Source organism: Rhea americana, unplaced genomic scaffold, assembly GCF_003343005.1.
Source record: "Rhea americana isolate MKP2758 unplaced genomic scaffold, rheAme1 scaffold_139, whole genome shotgun sequence".
Classification (NCBI taxonomy): Eukaryota; Metazoa; Chordata; class Aves; order Rheiformes; family Rheidae; genus Rhea; species Rhea americana.
Window position 1 is genome coordinate 867536 of NW_028185472.1, and position 24314 is coordinate 891849.

At 39.1% G+C, this 24314-nt stretch overlaps 1 protein-coding gene across 2 annotated transcripts in view; it reads right to left on the bottom strand.

Moving 5' to 3' along the window:
- Positions 1–1708: 1708 nt before the first annotated feature.
- Positions 1709–24314, bottom strand: part of LRP5 (LDL receptor related protein 5) — a 168685-nt gene continuing 146079 nt past the window's right edge. Inside the window, exons 16-23 of one of the 2 annotated variants that reach the window (XM_085298442.1) lie at positions 19479–19688; positions 16702–16827; positions 13052–13288; positions 11904–12014; positions 8536–8772; positions 5933–6072; positions 2855–2952; positions 1709–2160 (exon numbers count right to left, since the gene is read on the bottom strand). In XM_085298442.1, coding sequence (XP_085154568.1) covers positions 1899–2160; positions 2855–2952; positions 5933–6072; positions 8536–8772; positions 11904–12014; positions 13052–13288; positions 16702–16827; positions 19479–19688 — 1421 coding nt within the window. In that variant the 3' untranslated portion in view covers positions 1709–1898. Of the gene's footprint in view, positions 2161–2854; positions 2953–5932; positions 6073–8526; positions 8773–11903; positions 12015–13051; positions 13289–16701; positions 16828–19478; positions 19689–24314 lie in introns of both variants that reach the window. The other variant, XM_085298441.1, reaches the window with a different exon arrangement.

Here is a 24314-nt window from a genome sequence, read left to right on the forward strand (position 1 = left end):
CATCCTGCCCTTGGACAACAAGGGCAGGACAAGCATAACTGGACTAAAATCTGAAAACCCAAACTGGATCAGAACGCTGTGGTCCTAGTCCCTCCACCGTCAGGAACAAAGACCTCTGGCTGGGAATTGCAGGCCTCCTCTGAAGTGCTCTCAAAAGACTTGCTTTAAAAAAAAAAAAAAAAAACCCAAACCAAATGCAACTTAAGTTCAAAAAAGAAAGTTTTCATTGTTGTCAGCAATATTAAGGCTGTTAAAGGCCCAACACATCTGTTATTCAGCAGCTGCAGGAACAGGTGCAGCTCTGCATATTCAGAACTTCCCTCAGATGTCTCAAATAGGCATTCACATTATCATCATCAGAGCTGAATTTATACAATAGTTGAGCCCTTTTGTTATAGCAAGAGGGGAGTCAAAGCAAAAATTTCTCTTTTTGATTCTGAAAGACACCGATCCTAGCCCCTCCCCCCCCCAATGCACAAGGGGTTTTTCGGTAAGGTTGCACGAGCACTTTGCTGATCATGGTGTCCTGATGTTACAGCAGTTTGTAAAATAGCACTTTTTTTTTTTTTTTAGGACAGTTAGAAAGTATTTTGTCTCCTTTCCTTCCTCCCCTGTGTTTTTTCTACCTATTTCTAAACTGAACTAATTTTCTCGTAATTTTTCATGAAACCACAGCTGAATTGTTTGAATGGCACAGATTTTGTTTTTGAGCTATGCAGATACCATTTTCTATAAACATCAACCAAAAACCAAACAACTTCCCCCATTTAAATGAATAAAAGTGATCATAGCATTCCACTTTGGGAAGTGGACATTTGAAATGAAGCAATTCACTGATCAGTTCAACACAGGAAGCATCTTGGAGATCCAAYAGAGTGAGTTGCTAGACTTCTGGGGAAAAGACCTACCACTGTCTTTTGAGACAAAGCTGACTAACAGCATCTTCCCAGACGGTCACCGAAGCCTCTCAGGGAAACAGCTGCTAGAGAGGCTGCAGGAGCCTGGTTTCATCACATCAAAATGGTGAGTCTGACCAAAGCTGTAGTTTCTCATGTATTTCTTTCAGCTGAAATACCACTTTAAACTTGCCCCGTGCTCATACCTCCAGGTCAGTACAGCCGCTTCTGCAGCCTTGCACAGACTTAGCCTGGGGAATTGAGCAGAGATAAGATAAGCCCCTGTAGTTATCTTTTTAGCCTGAATCAGTTCCAGAACTGACCACACAAGGAGCTGTACTGGCATGAGCTAAGGTGTGATGCCTGCAGGCCTGGTTAAACTGGAAAGCATGGCCAAAAGAAACTCTTCCAGTTTGATGCTGAGCAAATGGAAGGAGAGGTTCAAAATCCAGGTCTCAGTGCACAGCTCTGCTGGGAAGCATTTAGCTTACTTGCAAACAAGAGTGTCCGAGGAGAGTTTTCTTTGCATGTTTTGCTCCCAGTGGTGGAGAGGGGGATGAGACACAGGAACAAATAATTTTTATTTAAAAGTGTTTTTCTCCTCTGTGAATAATCTTAGCCTTTCTTTAGCTTGCTCCTCCCACAAGCCCCTTCTTTTCTCACATTAATAAAAAGAATTACATACACTTTACAAGTAAAAAGGTGACTTAAAATGCAAAAAGGCTCAACATTCCCTTCCCAAATGCTTTGGAGATTAAGTCACTTTCATGATTTCAATTCAAAACAGCAAATATGGCACAAAAGAATGGAAATTAAATTAAAAAAATCAATTTTATAAATATTCTTCCTCTGTACAATTTTTCACAGCCCCATCGCTCCCACACATTTTTATTCACATTTCTTTTCAAAATTCCCACCCCTAATTATTTTTAAATCATAAAATATATATTTTAAATCTGTTCATATTTAAAAATATTTACAGGAAAGTTCCTTCTGTTGAGGTCATGAGGAGTCTGTACAAGGAGAGGGTGGAGGGGGATAGAGGTGAAAATAGCTTCGTTCCGTGGCAGGAGATGGGGGACAGCTTTCTTCTGCTGACATGTACTGGCTGCGAGGTGTTGGGGGAGGGGGATAAGGGTCTGAGTCTGAATTTAAATCAATGTAGTATTTGTTGGCTTTCCATCGACTAGTAGTGTAGTCACTGTCACACACATCTGTGCTGCACGGGGTTGTGGGTGGAGCTATCCCTCGTATAAGGTATGGTCTGCAAAAAAAAAGGAAAAAAAAAAGAAGGAAAAAGAAGGCATCTGCATTAATTGCAATCTGGGGAATAAAGAAAGAAAAAGATTGAAAACAAACGGCTATGTCCCCCCAGTCAAGATGCCTGTTCATTCATACTGTATGAGCCATAATTCAGGTTTTCACAGTACCCCAACAAGGGGGAGTGCTTGAACTGTGTTAAATTTGAATGGCACAGCTACTCTTAGCCTGTTCAACAACCAGCAGTACATGCTGCCAACCCCTGGCCAAAGCGGACCCATGATTTGGATAGCCAGAGAAGAGCACTGTGACCATTTAGCCCAGCCACTAACAACCACCAAGGTGACTGATCCATCAGAGAGTCTTGATGTATGCTTGATGGACTGAACAGAAAACATTAATCTTCTCTACACTGGATGCTTAGTGACCGTTAAAGAGCAATATAGTGTATTTATACTGCCTTCTTAATCAGCAACACTGTACTCATAGGCACTAAACCCCGGTGTGTCAAAATAAACAATCATATAAAGCCAATGTTTAACATGGCAGCTAGAATAACGTCCATTAAAGCGGTCATTTATCCAGAGAAGGGAAGATTTTTTCTTTTTTTAATAAGGTAAAGTCTGAACAAGAACATTTACTTAATCTCCAAAACACAAGGACAGAAGAAGCACCAAACCTTCTTGTCTGAGCCATACCTGTAAGATCTCGTGGTTGAAGGAATGTTTGAGGAATAGAACATCTCTGTGTTATACAGGGAGCGATCAGTCGCTGGGGAAGGAGGTGGATTCAAGATCTAGGAAGATTAAGAACAAGCAGTGCAAAAGTTTGGGTTAATTAAAAAACTATTTATTTAAAAATATTATTTATGCCTTAAACAGGTCACTATCGTCTCATCCTTACTTTAGCTTCCTTTCTTTGCAGCATGGATGGATTAATGCACCTTTAAGTCAGAGAAATCCATTATGAATGACTCTCTATTCTGGGCTTAGGTACACTACAAGCCTTTTAAGTTTTCACAGTAGGAATTATTCCTCCTTACCACATAAGAGCTGTGTCCATTGTTACACAGGAAGGGTGAAGTAAAGCAGGAAAATTAATCCAGTTTTGCTGAATCTCAATGCAGTTCCTTGGACATAAGGGCTGACCTCATCCACAGCAGATGCTAGTAGGAAGCAAAGGCTGTTCTGTCTGCAGCCCCTAAACATACCCTCATCAATATTAGGGTCAGGACGCCAACTTCCTTTGCCATAACTAGTATGACTCCATCCTTCCTTGAATACTTCCTTTTTACTGCCCCATAAACATATAATTTTGGCAAAGTTAGCAATGCAAAGAGCCCAGCAGCTACAAATAGTTATAACTTGCCCTAGCCTGTGTGTGCACATAACACAGTAATCCTTACACCTATGAAAACAGTTTATCATGCTTCAAGAAAAATGGAATGTTCTAGGGTTAATTCTTCCTCACTTTATAAATAAGGAACTTCGCTTATCACCCAGGAAGCAGAACCCCTGGCATGGCCARCAGGATGTTGGCCTGAACCCAAGGAGGACGCTTCTCACTTCCAACGCAGAGCACAAAACAGCACTGCTGCTGACGTGGGCGTCCTGTATGCAGCCTGTCCAGGGCCGAGCCCTGGCCTGCTGTAGTGACCGCAACAGCATCCTTCCTCTGCCTGTTCCCTTCTCTCACAACATTCTAAGATCTCAGGAAGAGGGATGACCCTGTTGCTCAGCACCATGTAACGTGTAGCATAATCATTCCTGGCCATTGCRTTAAGCTTGTATTACCTACAATAATACCAATAGTATTAGTAATACGTATGGGCCCTGTGTATAGGTTCAGGAGAGGGGAGATAAGCCCGAATGCCACATTGCCCGCTGTGGCAATGATGAACAATTGCCCTGGGAATATTTTCCAGAAGTCCACCTCCTTGGAGAGACACTTGCATGCTACTCCTGGATCTTCTCCTACTAGTGCCTGAGCTGCATCAACACACCATATCACATTCAGATTAAATACAACAAATAGCATCAGTCAGGATGCCTGTGGCCAGGTTCTCAGATAAATAAACTGGCATAACTGCACAGCAACTCCTCCCTAGTCTTTATCCTTTGCCAAAGACCACCCATCAACACCACCACTAGGTGAGTTYAGTACCCAGAACAAATACAGAAAAGAAAAGCCAGGGCAGCTAGATGCTCAGATCTCTTCTTAATTATTAAACTAAAATTAGGTAGTTAGCTACCAGGTAGAACTGATGACAATATCAGGATCAAGCAGTAACTTCAATGCAACAAAGGCTGCACAACAGCTTCCTTAGGGGAATCTGGCATGCTGCCCTTCCCGAAGGAAAGGCTGACACTATCACRTGGCCCTGAGAGAAAAATGCAGGAAAAGATTTCCAGTACCACAGGCAGGTTAGTGTGGGCCAGTAATCCACTGAAAGAGTTGGATTTTTGGCCTGGCCAGATCCCATAGACTGGCACACAAACAGATCAGCTCTTGGGCTTCTTTGCTCCTTCAAGATTTACATAAGTAAGTTTTTCTATTAATCTGATTCAGGTTTTTTTTATACATCCTTTTTAGCATAGCACTGACACACCAACCAGGTACTGGCTTGAAATTGTTCAGCGAGTTACAGAGACACTAGGGAAGCACGAGCCAAACGGAGCACAGAAGCTAGGAGGGCTGGTCCTACATTCCAAACATCTGCTAATCTTGACTAGCTTATTGATGRCTTCCCTGAGAAGGTAACAAGAAATATAAATTTAACCAGTATTTCCTTATCAACAGATAAGCTCGCAATCCCTTCCCCTCCATTTTTATGGAGGAAGCAAGTTTCTTTCTAAAACAAGGAGGAGGAAGCACAGTTGCCATTGGGCAAAACACTCTCAGTCAAAATGCCCATGCATAACATAGCAGTTTACACGTAAACACAAAAGGAACGTATACCCACACACTATGTGGGCTCTCAATTTAATACAATTGACAGAGCACCTTAATAGTTAGCAGATTGACTGCAAGCTTGTGTAAACAGAAGAGTAAATGAATGTATGCTTAAGCAGCAAGAAGGAGAAGAATTGCATGACAAAATGCTGGCAATAGTAACCTTTGTACCCCTATCCTACACATTTTCAGATCTTCTTTTCCATTCATCTTTACAACATCTTTTAAATTAATGAAACTCTGATTTGGGGACTAAAATTCTATCACACCCAACAGTTAAAAAACATAAATGGAGACAAGACACAGCTGAAGAAACTTAAGCACTGTGACGTGCTGGTACCAGCGTCTTCTGCCTGTGCTCACATTTGATTTTCTGAGTCAGCAATGAGCACTTCAGATAAACAGTAAGCCAAGCTTATTTCTTATGCATTTTATTTCCACTCCCGTCTTGTTTGTCTTTTCATTCCATGGGTGCCTGCAGCATATTGCAGTGCAAAATGTCATTGGGCCACTGACATCAGGGTTCACAAAGAGCAACAGAGGGAGTCGGGACAGAAGAACAGCATTGCCCAGGAACAACCCAGCAGAGTATCACTCAAATAACAAAAAAATGTAGACACTATGTAGCATTGTGCAATGCTGATGGGCTAAAACAAAGCCCTTCTGTTGAGTTCAACAGGTATTGGATTGRGACTGTAGTTCATCAACAGTAACTCCTAAGAGCAACTGTTATTAGCATTAGATTTAGTAACACAAGTTTTCACCTTCCTTTTCTTGTCAGAAGTGGGAGACACCTAACTCACCGGTATATTTTCAAGACATACCTGTGGGTAGAAAGTGGCTTTTGTGCTGGATGAGCTACTAGAAGAGGCTCCAGTAACATGGTTTCTGTCATATAAGGGGGCACCGCTGCTTCCTCCCATGAGACTCATGGAGCTAATCATAGACTTCCCACAAGAGATGCCTGCAGCAAGACAGAGAGGAAACCACAGTTAGGTAAACCACAATTTAATCTACCAGTGCAAAACAACAAACAGATCCTCAGCTTAGCAAACCCTTGGCAACTGTTCTGGTTGTCACTCTGGAAATGATGTTTTATATTACAACTTCAGGATTACTAGGAACAATGTATTTTTCAACTTGAAATTATGTAAACAAAAAACCTCACCCCTAAACCACCCATTGTCTCACTATGGCACTGAGCTCCCCACAGACTGTTCTCACAGCCTGCTGAGACAGGAATCTCCAGAATAGTTGGTCCAAACTTTCCACCCAAGTTCTTAACTAAGAAATTTTTCCAATTAAACAAGCTTGGTCATTTACAAAAAACATTATACATAACACCAGAAAACTAAAAATTTTTGATTTCCATGCAAAGAAATTCCATTGCTAGTATTTGAACGAGAAAAATGAATTATTTTTATTGAAAGAAAATAAACTGCTTAAACTGAAAACTGACAGAGACAAAAGGAAAGAAAAGTGGGGAGTGGGAAAAAAGGAAGACAACATTCTCCAATCTGTTTAACACCAAAATGCACTTATGTCAGAGAACAGATCAGCTTCTTCCTATCAGACTATTTAGTGCTCATGCAAGAGTTGAGTTAGGAAGTTTGTGGAAATTTTTCAGACCTTGGAAGGATTTATCATAAGCAGGGTGACTTTATTTTTGACAATCAATCACATCAAGCCGCATTTCCTTTTTTGAAAATGTTGTGCTATTTAGCAATCTCTATCATCTCTTTAGCATCAACATCAAGGTGAGATTTTGAGCTGTTGCAAATTGTCAAAGCAACCTCAAGCCACAATAATCTACTCTAGCTAGGTAAGAAAAAGCTAACAAAAAAGAATAGGAATCAGAATAAYAGCTTGCTTTAGCATATACAGAGATAGGAAAGAAGACCACTAAACAGAAGTGCTTGCATTTAAAACACCTCTTCAAAGATATCACTTGCAAAGATTTTGTCTTCAAATCTCATTTCCCACCCCCAAACCCTCTTGATAATCATAAAAACGTACTTGAAGGAGGAACAGCCTCCACAATTATTAAAGCACATGAAAAAGTAAACCTAACTTGTATCTGGCTATTTTCAAAACTACAGCTAGAAGCAATTAAAGTTTGCACATTCAAAAGCTTATCATATATGAAGAAGTGCCACATTTTTTAATTTGTCTTTAAGTTTATCCTGTATCTGATTTTCAACTGGCAGAAAAAGCAGACTCCAAGCACTCAGCAGAGGTACGGTTTCTGACCCTGTCTGGCAGGTTTGCAGGAGACTGTTTACTTTGCAGATTTCTGAATAATTTGAAGAAATGCTCTTTTGCTCCAGAGCTTTGTATTTAAGAGTTTGCTATTTCCTCTGTGAAATGTGTATTTTACATTCTTAAATGATGTATCTTAAATTATTTTAAGTGTTTACTTTGATATCTACATGAGGTTTCTGAGCTGTTAGCTAACATCCTGTGTACTTTAAGTCCTCCTCCTATCTCAGTACATTAGCTGCATGTACTTCTCTGAATGCATGTTTTGATTCCTGTGTGAGGTAGAAAAGCATGTTTTACAGATGAGAGAAGTATTTTCAGAGAGAATAAATGCTTCGTCAAAACAAAACAAAACCAAACAAAAAAGGAAATCTGTCTCCCAAGATGGACTAAACCAAAGGGGATGTTTTCATTGCAGAGGCACTTCAGGCAACAGGCAGCCAGACTGCAAAACCACACCCAGATTGCTTGTGTTCTTGCACATATTCTGTTACAACTTCAAGGAGGGAGGTTTATTCCCTGTTTTTTTGTATTACAGTAATCYGAGCTGCTCTTTGCTTCTTTCCACTGCAGAAGAACTTCTCCGTCCTAAGCACACAGGGGAAAGCTGTGCGAAGAACTGGGAAGGAAGGACAGCTCTGGAGCAAAACGAGATGTTTGTGGACAGGACAGAAACAAGCACATTTGAGTACAACACATTTGAGTATAAGATGCAGAGAGCTACTGAACAGAGCTCTCACTGCAACACTAAGCRGTACAAGATGTTCTTAGTTTCCAACATCGTGCATAGCTCACTTCATAGCATTTTGCAGGCCTTAGGTACTATGCAAAATGCAGACTTCATTACATACTCCAGAATAAACTATTTAAAGGGGATATTTTCACCAGCAACATATTGTAGATTTTTATCTTTTTAGGTACCTGAGCAGATATAGCCTAGCRCAAAAGGAGACTCAAAAAATCTGGCAAGGTGCATAGTTAAAGCCATCTAATAGTTTTTGCAAATCTGATCCAAATGACAGATTTACACCAAAATCCCACACCAGGTCAACAATAATTAATTTGTGCCTTTGGAAATCCCACCTGTGGAACTCTTACTAGCTTGTAAAACTCCAGATCCAGAAAATACAATGGTAATGATTAGATGCAAGGTCCTTACCATCCTTACCAGTAAAAGTGCCATGCTGAGAACTTCCTGGAGCAATAAAATTAAGAGGGACGTGAGGGGTGCCACTGACATACTCATGTGGAAAAGGACTGTTGGGCCCGGCATAGCGCTGACACACTACTCGCTGGCAAACAAAATACATTCCTCCCATGACAAAAAGGGACAGTATTATACCAATGACAGGCCCAATGGCACTACTGTGTGGCTGTGGCTCATCTGAGGCTGGCTTTGTTTTTTCTGGAAAGAGTAAAAAGAAAGAGGAGGTCACTAAAGACACAACAACATATATGATGCTGCCCTGGAGCATGTGCAGCAAATTAGTCAGCTCACAATCATTCACACAATGTCTGTGAAAGTTTGTGCATCAAACTCATGAACACATAACTCCATATATTCTGAATTACTGCATTTAATTATTAAACTTCACGCCCTCCATGCACATAGAGCAGTATAAGCAAGGTCCTCTCTAGCTCTATGAGTCCATCTCATAACAGGATTGCTTTTAATACTTAATACATTTTTTGTTTAATTATTGCAATAATTAATAATTAGTAATAATAATTAATAGTAATTACTACTAATTAATTAGTAGTAATAATTAATAATTATTAATAATAATAGTTAATAATTGCAAGCAATCATCTTAATGCAGTAACAGCCTGAAAAGTTTTCTTTTTTTCCCCCCTCTCAAATTATGTTGGTTGAAGATATAGGATACTTACAAACAATAAGTCCTTAATCAGAGAAGGAATCTGGTCTCTCAAAGTCATTGGGGCATGTGACAACGTTAAAACACTGAAAGAATTTACTGGTAGGGGAGGAACAGTATACATCAAGCATTGGATGTCTTCCTAGCTAAATTACTCCTGAAAGTAGTGACATTTTAGGAAGCAAAAGTATTCTACATGACTTGCTTTCTAAAAAGAATCTTACAAATAGGGAGGAAAACACAATCCGTAATATGTCAAACACTTCCTACTTCTTATTTCTTTTTTCCTATACAGCACAGTTTTAAATAATAAAATTTGCTGCAGTATTTGAGATGAACTACATACACATCTCCTACTGACTGTGAGTAACACATTCCAAATTCTTGCCAAATAAACCTGACACCTCTGTATTTTGTGTGCCTGTGACGTTCTCTAGCAAAAGAGATTTTTTCCTGTTATTCGCCAATTTATCATTTCCTTTATTTACACACAAATAAAGGCACATACATATAGGGGTGGATATGTGTATACATTTTTATATACCTACACACACAAATATATATTTACATGTACAAAGTAAAACACTCAAAATAGACATGGCCAAAGCCTGTAAGTTTTACATGATCAGATCAACCTATAGATCTCCTTAGTGAAGCTTTAAGAAGTGAAATGGTTCATAAACTATTCAAGCCTTGGCTAGCTAACATATATAACCTTTCTCCAGTAATTCTGGAGAAAGATTTATGCCATCTTAGATGACTATTGGACAGGAATGAAAAATGACTGAAATTAGAGAAGGAAGGAAAGGGAAATGCAAAGATCTACAAATAAACTCTTAACAGCTCAGCATCAAGAATTCATTTCTGTCTTCATCTGCTTTTCACACTTATTAGTGCCTGAAAGCTTTTATGTYAGCTAAGGATCTAACTTTTGATATAAAGATTGACTCAGACTATGAAAAAGGGCAGTGAAAATTGGAACATATTCCCAAATTAGCTAACTTAAAACAAAATTCTTATTTTGGTAAAACCTGTCTTCTTCTGAATGCAAGATCCTTATCTAGAAAGAAGAAATCATTTTTGCTCCCTACTTGAGTTCTTTCCCTCAGTCAAGGAAGAAACCACTAAGGGCTCTGTCCCCCAAAGAGACTCCAGAGGAGAAAGTCCTATGTCTACACAGGTACCCATTTAAATCAGTTAAGACCTGTTTGCAGGTCACGACCAAAATGCAAACAGGAAGCCACTACATAAGTTTGATAGCATAAAACACTACCGAATGCACAAAGAAAACAAACTAAAAAAATAAACAAAACCCCAAAACAGTAACTTTACAATATCCAGGAAATTGGAGAGAATTGAGTGAGGGTTGTGAGATAAATGGAAGACGTGGGAGAAGCATGTTCAGTCTGAAATTTCCAATGCGAGAGCTAGACAGATTATTTTATCAAGTTACTCTTTTTGTCTCTTCTGTTAACTACTTGGGCTCTTTTCTCTTCAGTACTCTCACTCATGAAATGTACCTTTCCTTGCTGTACTCCCCATGAGGATGGGAAGAAGAAACAAGATTACACTGGCCAGACCTACTGACTCCTCTTATCTCAACAAAATACCCTGCACTGGCAGAGCATCCTGACAGCTCCCTTCCCTGCTTCAAAACCTGAGGTACTCTAAGGTATTAAAATTAAAAAGTAATTGTTAAGTATTAAAAAMCTCTCAATTACCAATGACCTAAAAGCAATATTATTAAGCAATATATGCAGCATTTTTCTACGCAAACCCAACACTGATATCAGTTTAGAATGAATTAGAGAGATTGGCTGTTCTATTAATTTTTTTCTGGAATGCTACATTCCAACTCAGTTTTGCTAACCCACCCCTCATGAGATACCATACGCTCCCTTTGTCTACCCCACTGCCTTAGAACTTGCACCAGTCACCCAGATGATGCAAAAAGATGGTCCCACCCAGTCACTCAGATGAACCCTGTTTCAGCCTAAGAGCAAAAATTCAGAAGAGTCTTCAGTGTACCTGTAATTTGCATATACCTCCTGCCAGTAGGATTCAGAGTAACATTCTGTTCAGAAAAATCAAGGTCTCCCCTTGTATTCTTTTCCTGCCTGTACTTCAAGAGACTAGCTTCTGGGACACTTGCTCATTGCATGCTAGTTCCTCCACATAATTAAGCCCCAGCTTGATCCTGTAATGGCAGTGGATAGGGCTGCATGTTTTAAAAGTCATCCCAAGCTTGGCAGCAGCTCTGCAAGTTCCAAGACACCCAGCATACTGAAATCAGGTACCTCACAGGTACCTCAGGGTATGGATCTGAAAAGATACCCATAAGTCAGAACAAGGCAGTTGTTGTATCCCATACAGCATTTTAGAACAAGCCTGAACTGCAATCCAGATGTTACTTGATCTTCTCTACTGCTGCTCTACTGCCTTACCTTGAATATTACGGACATTACGGACTTCCTGCATCTCACACTTATTTTTCTGCACAGAGCAAATCAGCTTGGAATATTTAGCGGTCAACTACAGTTTTGAGCGTCCACCAAGATTCACTGGACTCTCTTATAGGAGTATTACTATGCAGAGAGTGGGGCAAGGATGCAAGACATTATGCCCAAACACAGAGCATTTGAATCTCAAGACATCTTACCACACATGAGCTCATCCGAACCGTCAATGCAATCTGGAAAGGAGTCACACTGTTGCTTCAGGAGGATGCACTGGCCACTGGCACATCGGAACTGATTGGGCAGACAGATTGCTGCAAGGAAAGGCAGGAAAGATTAATTACTACTTGAATGGGAGCATTTGGGCCTCTTAAGAAAACCAAAAAATGCGAGATATGAAGCCATAGTGCATTTTATATTTTAGCCACATAGGCAGCAGAACACCTGCTTTGCTGTTATGAGTTAGGAAAAATGCAAGCCTACATTCCTCTGTTTCTTTATTCTTGTTACACTATGCTTAGGGGAGCTGAAATGTAATTCTGATCCCAATAAATTCATATCCTTTGTCAAATTAGTCCTGCGGGGCAAACCTGGGAGCAAAACACCAAGGATCTATTACAATACCTTACAAAGTATAACCAATTGCCAATAACCAATTTTCTGAACCAAGTTCAGAAAAATGGGTGACAGAATATTATAATACTTTATATAGTTTACATTATCTTATGTAGCCCTATATTGCATAATTTGTCTAAATAACTCTAAATTTCCTGTCTATATCCAGAAGCTTCTGTTTCAGCAAAAAAGACTTGACTGTTACTAAACTTTGGACCTTCTGCTATGTCAAAGCATGTTAAGTGATCAGTAAAGAGATAACTTACAAGGGTCAGTTGCCAGGAATCCTGGAAGTTTTACTCTATTGGTTATTCAAAAAAAAAAAAAAAAAAAAGTCCATCTCTTCCTCCCCATGGCACCTTGCAATGGCCACTGCATAAAGGTGACCTGGATACCATGGAAACCGCTCAAGCAGGAATGGTAATAATGCAGAAAAAAAAATACATGTGGGAAGTTCTGCTAGTTTCTTTTCTGTTTAGGCATTCTGAATGTGGGCAAAGGTGTTTTTCTCCTCCAGTACTACAGATACATGATCAATAATTTACGTAGCTACAAGAAAGTTTAATTTGAGAGGCAGAGAACAGGAAAGATGGAGAGAAAAGCAGTATCTGTGGATAGTTAAGCTAGTTTTATGTTTAAAGTTTTTTTCCCCATTTGAAACCAAAGAAATACATATCAAGAATAATCCCAAGTAAGTGCTTATCTTAGACCATGAGTCTAGGAAAATGTATCTTACTATCACAGTCTACTTCATCAGATTTGTCTTGGCAGTCAATTTCTCCATTACACCGCAAGTGAGCATCGATACACTGTCCTTTCTCACACTGGAACTGGGATGCAGAACATATAGGGCAGCTATCTTCATCACTCTGATCATCACACTCTGGAAATCCATCACACCGCCATGCCATTGGGATGCAGTCAATCTCTCCAGTTGCACAGGTAAATTGGTCTGGAGAACAAGTTGGGGGTTCTGGATAAAAAGAAAACAAAGCACATTTGCATGTTCAATTGTAGCCATTTCAACAGGTTAAAAATGTGACAGACTTTTTATACAGATGGAAAAGAGTTATGCTGGACTGAAGTTCTTCTGTGAAAACGGTAAGATTCCAGCAAAGAAAAAAACATCGTTTTGCATAAAGAGTGAAGTTTTGCCAATCTTGCAACAAAAACCTGGACACATGCTGATGGAAGAAGCTGGCTTTAACAAGTGAGCACTGAACTAAGGGCAGGAACTACAAATACTTACTTTGGTTCTAATAACCGCCTGTTGGAAGATATTGTTATGCGCATTAAATGAATACTCAGTTTCTCCTTGCAAACCACATTTTGCACAACTCTAATCCCTGCATTATATTAGCCTGGAACAAATCTAATTATAGCTTAAAATAATCTTCATATAAAACTGGGTTAATCAGCAATTAATACACCTAAAACTTCTATAACTTTTGCTTCCACAGTATCTTTTTCTCTATTTCCCCTGTGGTTTATCCACAAATATAATTTCTGAGTTATATATGAATTAAAAGGTGCAAATGGAGAAAAACACCTGTCAAGGATTATTAAACATTAAGCTACTTCCTCTTGCTCAGAGAGTCTCTGAGCTTGCAGAGTATCCTGAGGAGCATTGTATGCTTGCCCTGTTCTTACATGCTTTCACTACCAACCAGGATAAATAAACCTCTGGCAAAGCCATTTTTATGTTTGTTAGAATTAAGAAAGCTAGTATTTCCTTTGAATTTGACTTTTCATGAACCCTAAAATCCTGGAATTAATCCATTCCACACTCACACTCACACCTGTTGCTCATGTTGCAATCAAACACTGACAGCATTAAGCAGCAGYTGCAAGCTCATAAAGAGATGCAAAAATTATGTTGCAGTAAGATAATCAGAGCTGTTTTCTTCTGAATGGCAACAACCAAAGGATGACATTGATCAAGAATCTATTGCAAAAAAAATGCTCCCAGCTCTTACATACAGCAAATCAGCAAATATTTTTTCACCACTAGTATCCATGAAAGAAGCAGCCAACATATCAGCTCCTTCAGTTGTTATCAGTGCTTATTAGAGCAATTAGTTATAGTTCATTAGTTGCAAAGCAATAACATGTTCAAAGTGAGGAAGCTGCCTGAAAGATCACTGCAGCCCACAGATACATTCCCACTCATGTCAAAAGTTCCTAGGTCAAATCACTGTAATTTATATAAATCAGTCAGTGTGACATGGGCAGTCACTACTCTCCACAGCTGTTGTTCCCAGATATTGCTCTAAGTAAAAGTTTCACCACTGGATTAAGGAACACCACATCGTACTCTGGCTATCGCATTTAGCCAGCTGGAGGTGTGCTCTGACCCTGGATGGTAACATCCCTCTGGAAATTCAATGAGCTTTTGTTAGCATTATCAATAACAAACCAGTATTCTCATGTTATCAGAGGAGCTCCCCTCAGGAGTGACCATGTTATTGTACTTGTGTTACAAAAACATTACAGGCTCAAGAATGGAGTTTTCATAAAGCAGCCAGCATAAGGAAAGCAACCAGTGACAAATACTTTTCTAAGTGTTCCCTCTCTCCAGAGGGTGGTGTTTTTCTTTAAAGTTATAGATCCTAGAGACATGCAATTACATGCAAACCATTTTTTAAAGTGCTACTATCCTCCATCAGGGAGGAATTCTCAAGAACAAGATGCAAGTATAATCAAAAGCTTGAAAAACAAAGGCATATAAAAATCCAAATATGTAAGATTTTAATCTTACAGTTTCTACGTTCCTGATTTATGACTGCTTGGGTGTAGCAATACTGAGAATTACAAATGTAGCCAGTGACCTGGCAGCTGTAAATAAGATAAAGATGCCAGATACACACATCAAGATAATTCTTGAATTAAATATTGATTGGAATGTACCATTTAGATAATTCAACAGAGAGATCACTTTTTCCTGATTTGCAGGCACATTTAATGTTGCACTTTGTTGCACTCAGCAGGCACAAGTTTGCATTCAAAAACTTGTCAAGCGTGTTCATAAGGGCACATGGGCAAAAGTTCTCTATCAAAAGTAGCTATTAATCTATTTTGAAATACTGGCTATGGGATGCCACTACTGCAGACAAGATAGGTTAAAAAGTTGTAGCAGCTTAGTGAAGGATTAAGATAAAAAAGATGAATAGAGACCAAAAGGGAGGCCCCTGAATTTTTAGATTTATAGCTGAAGATAATGAWGCAGTGGGACATAAGAATCTTTCATTGGCAATCTCTTCCAACAGCAGCAAAGCAAGAAATATAAAGAGATTGATTTATTTTTTTTTCCCTTGCAGAAGTAACCACCGCTACTCAGAAACCACATAGCGTGTTGTGGTCATGGGAAAGAAAACAGTTTATAATGGAAATGACTGTCCCTAGGGAGGTCAGAGTTCACTCAGAAAATGAAATCCACAGCAAAATAAATACATAAAAAAAAACAAGAGGACCAACAGAGCCAAATGATTTAAGACAAATTTAACCCATGATGCCTCCCAAAAATATTTTTTTCTTTTTAAAAATCCTTGCTGCAAGTGCACTGCAACAATTTTTAAAAAATCCTGGGATTGTGAAAGGAAGTCTACAAACAAAGTCAGTCCTGTGGGAAGAGAAGGGCTACCTTACCTGAAAACGACTGCAGCTGAGCTTTTGGCCTATCTTTCATTAACAAGACAATATAGTTTTTAATGTTCTCCAGCAAAATTTATTTGAAAGACTGTCAAATATCACACTATAGGAATCATATGCACAATTTCTGCTGTTAGGTCATCATGGGTTGATGCAACATCATGTTACAAGAATTCATTCACAGCACAAACCTATCACATCATATACTCAGATCATCTACTGAGACTTCTGTAAGTTTTTAGGGTCAAATGAGCATTCTGCTCATAGTGAAGTCACCTATGTCCAAGAAATGAAGCAGAGAACACTTAGTAGAAGGATCAAAGGCCAAATTTAACTCACGATGCAATACATTTTAAACCAGGAAAACACCGTGCGTAAATCCATGTTCTGGATTTGTATGGAACCATCTGCAGAAAAGGTGGCATAATTTTATACTATGTGAAAACCACAAATATCCTTGTGGGCAAGTTTCTGGCTTCAGTTACCTTTACTGATTCTAGTCACACTGGCTTCATTCATTTAATTAGTTTTTGAAAACATCTTCCTCTGGAAAGAATCTTTTTAAAAAAAGACAAAAACAAAAAACTCACCTCATTGCACTTTTCTCGCTTAATAGTGCTTCAGCCTGTGACATAATCAAGTCCAAATCTAATTTTACAATGGTTCCATGTTTAAGTTACCTTGAATCACATCTTTTTTGATGTATGCTACTTAGCAGTACTKTTAGACATAACTCACCTCCGCACGTTAAGAGATTCTGTAGAAGCACAAGGTGCTCTGGGCATGAACATCTTGGAGTCCCATCCCCTTTCGCAATGCAGATGTGTGAACACCCACCATTGTCACGAGAACATGGATGCGCAGCTGGAGAAACAGATACACAGAAAGGAGCATTAACATAAAATATATATATATACATATTCCTAGGTAGGGCAAATTCACAAACCATTTTTATGAAAGTAACTACAATATTTCACTACAAATTAATAGAAAAGTAAATGCAAGATTTCTCAGGTCAGTGCTCAAAAGTTAATTTACTATTTTATGAGGACTATGTTTCTCCCAGTCACAGTGATATAAACACCTTTAAAGGACTTCTAAAACAAATTTGGGAGCCAAGGCAAAGAGAAGTGAGAAGGCAGATTTGAGAAAGTCATGTTTCCAAGGTTTCTGGACATCCCATCCTCATTTCTAGGCTGGCCAGAAATTGAAAAGTGACATGTTACTACAGAATGCCAAACCCCTAAACCCTCAGGAAATCTTTAATCTTGAAGTGCTCTTAACACCTAATGCCTCCCACTTCCTTGCTTCTCACAAAACTACAGTAAGCATACCGTGTTGTTATTTTTTAAAGACAGGAAGCTACATGGTTGTGTTCCCAGATCAGTTACTCAGCACCGAGTGCTTAAGACTCCCAAGCGAGTCAACCTGAACGAACATTAGATGGGCAAGAAACTTCAGCACAGAGAGGTGAAATTGCTGCCTGAAGACCTCAGCCCAGCAGAGTGAGAGGAGAGTCAGGCTCCTGATGCTCATTTCATGCCCTACATGTGCTGGCAGCTGAGCATCAGCTGGGACAATCTGTGGGGCTACAGCCTGTTTTATTCACGATGCTACTGAACCACGCATTCTGTACTCAGTACGTAAGTACTGACAACTATCACAAGGAAGAAACAAGAGAGAGACCATTATTTCCGTGCCAAATATGCTTTCCATTTGTTTAGGTTTATCGGAAATCTGCTTTCACCTTTAACAAATTCATCACTTTATTATAGTGTTGGGGAMACTACTGTTTGAGGCATGGGCTACTAGCAGAAAACGCACAGGCATRTATACTTGTGTGGGCACATACATATTTTTACTGCCCTGTTGTAACAGAAGTCACCTATATAGGATAGATTTCAGCTCTGAAGAGTGATTCCTTTCAGTGCAAGTCACAAGAAACAGTACTCTTGCCATAAAAAAAAAGATTTTTTAAAAAAACACATAGGATACAATATCATCTCTCGCTTTTCTGAACAGTGCTGAAATTTAAAGAAAAATTTCTTCTTACATCATTAAATATTACCTTTGAAACACACTAGAATGTGAGAAATGATACATAATAAGAAAAACTGGGTATTTCAAAAGAAAAAAGAACATCTTTATGAGGGTTAGCACATAGTATCTACTACAGTTTAAACACTTACACTTCCTTATTTGCAACCACTTACCCACATAGGCAAGCTTGAAATTTGTTTCAGCTATCAGAGAAACTAAAGAACATGGCACAAACACTGTTAAATTAAACCATTATATATAAACTTATTTTTTCTTATATAAGACTTCTACCCCCCCAGCCCAGCACATACTAGAAGCATTATTCCTCTCCTGACCTCAGACTCGCTCTCCCTCCTTCTGACATCCTGCAGACTCATTCTCTGCATCTTTCCACAGGGCAGTGTGGAAAACGGAGGGGGGTACAAGATTTATTAGCTACTGTCTGCCAAAGATAGAGTAAACGTATTTTTCCTCCGAAGTTTCAACTACCCTGCGTTCAGGATGCCCTGAAAGGGAAAAAAATGTAAAAGACACTGGGTTCACTAAGCACTGTTCACTGCTGCACTGCATCGTGCCAGCACTTCATCCTGGAGTAGCTGTCATGTCAGCACATTTCTTTGAAGAAGGTAGCAAAAGAAGGGAAAAAAAGTTTCTCTTCTCCCTCTAGCATCCACATCTGCAGTCCTACACAGAATAGCAATATGGGAAGGTCAACCCATCACAGGCAACAAGTTTAAAAAGACCAGYGTCTCTTTTTAATGCTTTTATATTTTCAGCAGGGCTGTTAAGCAAGAGGAGCTGCTCCCAGGTTATTACTTTGAGAAGTAAATTACCTTTTAAGTACTACTTTAAGAGGTTTCTGCACTCCCCCTTGGGCTCTCCCCCTTAGAGCGTAGGGATTGAAGACAGTCAATCCAGAAAAATAAGTCCAACAATGAGTGACCAAAGGAAGCCCCTAAAATGCCCCCACCTCAGATGGGAGAGAAATTGCCCATCAGAAACAAATCTTTTGTGGAGCTTCCTGTCCATTGCCCCCGTCTTGCTGGAGAATTTTACATTGTCAGTTGTGCTGAATCAAACCAGTCATGCTTTATGAAGCGGTCTGAAATCCCTGGATGAAGGGCAAGTACTATCCTTTTTCCTTCCTTTTAAAGGTTTTTCCAAGTCTATTACTTGGTCGTACTTACAAAATTAACAATCGTGATTCACAGCAGCTTTTGGAGTGAATTTTGTATCGCGCATTTATACGAAGTAGGTAACTAACTGCTTGAAATCACRTATTCTACCTATGTGGAAAGACTCATCTGGTCAGGAATAAGAAACCTCACCTCTTCTAGGGGCCCAGTCCTCCACGCTAAAAGCACTCCATGACTTTCTTTAAGACCACAGGGCAACTTTATTATAAACTGCTCAGCTGGATCAGGAGTTTAAGAGTGACCAAGAGTGAAAGACATCAGTTATTGAAATGAACTCACAGAATTCCTCCATATCGAGCTCTTCCACTGCATGAATGCCTGTTAGGTGAGCAATTCGGCCTTGAATTCTAGTCCTTTTGTACCCATTGGTTTTCTCCACCCTTTCAATCATCTGCTGCTGACGATCAATCCAGTACAAGTGATTACCTAGCACAGTCAGTCCCATTGGCTGAAGGATGTTGGAGTCCTCCAAGGTCACACGGTTAGCACCTGAGATCAACAAAAACAAAGACTGATCTTACAACAATCAATTTTTAACTCCTATCGATTTCCTTAAAAAAAAAAACATTCCTGGAACATGCTCTAAGATAGTTTTTGAGGTTTTTAAATCCAATTCCTCTAAATTCTGAAATTATTCAGTTGTAAGGTCATTGGCTTCATTTGTCTTAGCAGACCAAGGCTCTGCTTGCTCAGCCTCACCTCAGGTAAATGCAATAAACCATCATTTCATCAGGGCAAGCACATACAATATAAAATATAGTTCATCCTCGTCTATCCTAGCTGGCCAGCCAGCCATCAACAGCATCACACTGATGTGCTCTGTTGTTTATAACTGCGTGYAAACACTAAAAGCCTGTGTCACTGATGCAAGGTTCAGCTCTTGCATCAAATTTTCTTTACTACATCTGTTCACTTAGCAGCACACTTTGTTGGAACCCATGAGTGATATTGCACAAGCAATTAACTTTGCTAGAGTTACTCAGATAAATGCAGTGATCATTAGAAAGCAAAATGCAAGTCCACAAATCCTGTCATATGCTAAATCATGTCCATAGGGATATATGATCACAAAAAATGCCCATATTCTAAAAAACTGTACTTCTTTCCTCACCTTCTTTCTTCAGTAGCCAACCAGAAAACCAATTTCCATGTTTAGAAGAAACACAATGTAACTCAATATGCTTTTCAACAGTAGCATCATCAAATGCTCAGGTTTACTGCTCTACAAAATAGTCCCAATCAATATAAGACTATGTTAAATAAAGAATTTATGACTGCTTTTAACTTTAATTGCTTTCAGTCCTCTACTGTGTGCTGTACTACACTTGGTGGCATTTAATTGTCACTTTTTTTTATTCTTGTTTAGAACAAGAGATTCCAAATTATTTTATTACTTCATAGAAACCATTTTTAGACTGTGCATGCCAATGTGTACCAGATATATTTGATTTTAAAAATGAGGAATGCAAAAGAGATCATAACTTGCTGGTATCTCTGCTCTGGTATTTCACTTAGAATAATGACAGTTTATGTCAGCTTGCATGTTTGGATAGCTTCACTAAATAAGATTATAGAATTTGGATATGGAATAAAAATGCTAATGAGCACTAGATTCAACTAATTTGCTGCATAAATTATGTCGAGCTCAGTCAAACATATGACTGCAACATTTATTTCAATTACAGATGCTATTAATTTTGCACAGGAAATTACTGTCTGCAATGACTCTTACTCGACTGCTGTGATGAATACTGCCCATAATAATTAAAAATCCAATAAAATAAAAACATACATGTGTGTATGTATGTATATATGTATAAAATCAGGAATTCCTGAACTTGCAAATAATAATTTTCCTGAAGTCATCAAGGCCTTTGTTAACTCTCACCACTGGGGGAAGAAGGGAGCACTGGAAAGTTGGAAGAAAGATCCTTGTCCAGTACCGGTTTTAAATGAGTCTGCATCATTTGTCTTGAACTACTGACGGAGTGACCCTACAGCACTGGGAGGCAAATGAAGGGGACAGGATGAAACATGAAAGGATAGAACTTGCCCTAATTTGCCCTGGATGTCCTTAACCTCAACACTCAGGAGAAGTATCTAATTCCCACTGCTGAAGAAGGTTTCACAATTTCCAAGGAATGGTCCAAAGAGCTTTTTCCTCCCCTGCAAACATCAAAGCACCAAAGAAACTCAGAACCAGCTAGCAACTGAGAACTGCACTGCTTGCTGCAGAAATATAAACACTTGCCTATGGCTTGCGCCTCTCTTCTAACAGGCTTGGCAAAAAAAAAAAAAAAAAAAAATAGGGAAAGTAAAGCCCACTATAGAACAGATGTGCCTGCACTGATTTCACTAAATGGGCACTTAAATCTGACCTTCAGCATTACTCTCTACTAATGCAGTCCCTGGGATTGTCTCTATCTTCTCCTACACGTACTGGTTTTAGAAATACTATTATACATGTAACATTTTGACAGAGAAGGTATTTGGTGAACAAAGCACAGGCTACTCTGTTCATTAGTCTAACTGAAAACAAAGTATTTGCTTTCACTTCAACAATTTTATAGCTTCTCCAGTCACTTTAACAATACTATAAAACACTACTTTTTAACTGACTGATGTGACAGACTAAAATTATTTGTGAATATTTTATGAGAGTCTAGAAAGCATCAGCATCTCAAACTTAAGTAGTCAACCACCTTCCAAAGAAACCTGTCACTCTACTGGTTTGCAGTTCTTACTTCCTTCTTTGAAAGTTAAGCATCGGACAGCTGAGGTTATTTCATCCTTTGGCAGACTGCTCTTAACTATCTGAGTGTAGTGAAAGCTTCCAAAACCTCATAAACATATCACCTCCCAAAGCCTGTGAGGGAATAAGGTTGTCTAGAACTGTCTAATTAGCATGAAAGACACTATACACAATTTTAGTCTAGTTTATCCAATAACCTCAGTTTACACTAAAATCTTTTTCCTAATACTTGCCTATTTTAAAACATTTTGCGCAACAAACATATTTTAGAGAAACTTTTTCAAGTCAAGATACTTCTAGCTGTTAAATTTCTTCTAAAGTTGTGATATGAGACCACAAAATAATTTAAAATGGAAAACACKCTGTTAACTTGTTAACTAAAAATCAATAGGTCAGTGGATCAAACTATGGTGAGCTCAGCTGGATCAAATACAACTATACGTACAACTTCCTGGCTACATGGTATATATCCTGCAATTAATAAACATTTTTTTTTTAATCCTGTAGCTTTTCTCCCTCCTTTTTATCTTACCTAGAGGGTTTGAGTCTTTAGCTGCGACTCCATTAAATAAATATGCATTAAAAGTTTTAGTTCAATATTAACCAGAGAAAGTTTAGTTTTCACTAAAAAGATCCAAAGAATTGGATTAAAATATTGATCMAGTGTCCAAACATATCTCATATGGAGTTTCCGAGCCACAGAAAAATGAGGACTGCATACAACATACAGTGGAAGTTGCAGCTGCAGGACACAACTACTGCTGTGTAATGGCCTAGCTGCTGATATATTCATATATCGCTTTACCTGAGTCCTACTGTCAGGTCTTATTTCTCCAAGACATAGATTTAAGACAATAAAAACAAAGCCAGCATGTGTCTCATCCGAAGGACTACAGAGTGCATTTTATTTCTTAACTGCAGTAATTGTTTCCAGGCTGCTCAACATTTTGTGCTGTACCATACAAGGATAGTCCATCTTCCGACCAGTAGCCTGACAAGCAAGAACACCTACAGCTTCATTAAGAATTACATTTTCCTATTACATGAGGTCACATTTTCACCAGTAACAGAAGAAACTATTAGTCTCCTCCTCCCTTCTCAATTCATAAACCTTTGCCTGGCACATTTCCCTCCCACCAAGCCAGCTGATTTCCCCTCCATCTTCCTTGGGGCCCCTTTTTTCCCTTCTCCTTTTCTGGATTACACTTCAGCCCCAGTGCCTGCATGACATGCTGCATTAACCTCCTCTCCTTTCACTGCTGGCTTTTTCTCCTACAACCATCCTTTCATCACTAGATGAAGCTCTCAAGATCTCTGATGCATTTTGTACGCCACTGTGTCGACCTTTCAGATATAGGTTGTTTCATAGGTCAATTCTCGTCTTCCCTCCTATCCTCTGTTCCCCTACGGAGTCCTGTGTGCTCTCTAACACCTGTCCTGGACTGTACACGTGGCTATGCACGCAGTCCCACAGTACAATCCTGTCCAGCTAAATAAACCACCTTTGATGATGTCTTTACAGGGGTTGCTTTTCCTTCCCAAACCCAGCTTCATGTTCTCATCTCCCCTCTGGCAGAAGAGACCTGTGGCTGACCCTGAGTGACTGAACTGACCTTGCAAAAAAGCAAACAATTCTTCTCCTATTTAAACTCCTGAATTGGCTCACACAAGAGAAAAGATGGGAGCATACTGAGAGAAGAGAACCAGCCTTGTTATAGCAGCTGCTAGTCATGAGATCAACCCAGCTTTTACTCCCTCATGCTAAATTTTACTTCTCTCTACAGTTCTTTCAGGAGTTTGATTTCTTGATGATGAGAGAATGAGTCATGAGACAGAAAACACAGATAGTAAGTTGTCTGTGCTGTAGTGCTCACCTAATGAGCAGGGATATTTCTTTATCACGTCTTCAACACTGTCAACTACTTTGAAAAGTCAATGATGAACAGCGTTCTGTAAGAACTGCATGCTGCTGGCACTATAAGTCTGGAGTAATGTTTTTATTTTACTAATATGGAGAAAGTGCAATGAGTTGACACCTCTCTGTTGTTTTTCCAGACAAACTGCCTTATCATCTAGCTTAAAAGAAAGCCCTTCTCCTTCCTTCTCTTCTTAAGCTAACTTGATATTCTAGGCTGCAAACTCCAGAGAAAGAAAAAATTAATTGTGCAAAGTTTTCAAAACAACAGAAAAGAAAAAAAAAAGCAGAGGGAGTGGGGCTGTGATTTAGAGGTTCGATGACTGGCAACACCTCTCTAAATCTGATCTTCTAGAGTTGCTTTCAGAGCAAATCAAATGTCCTTCTTAAAAGGTGGCAATCATTACAGATRTATCTATTCCAATCACATCAAAGACGGGAGCCCACC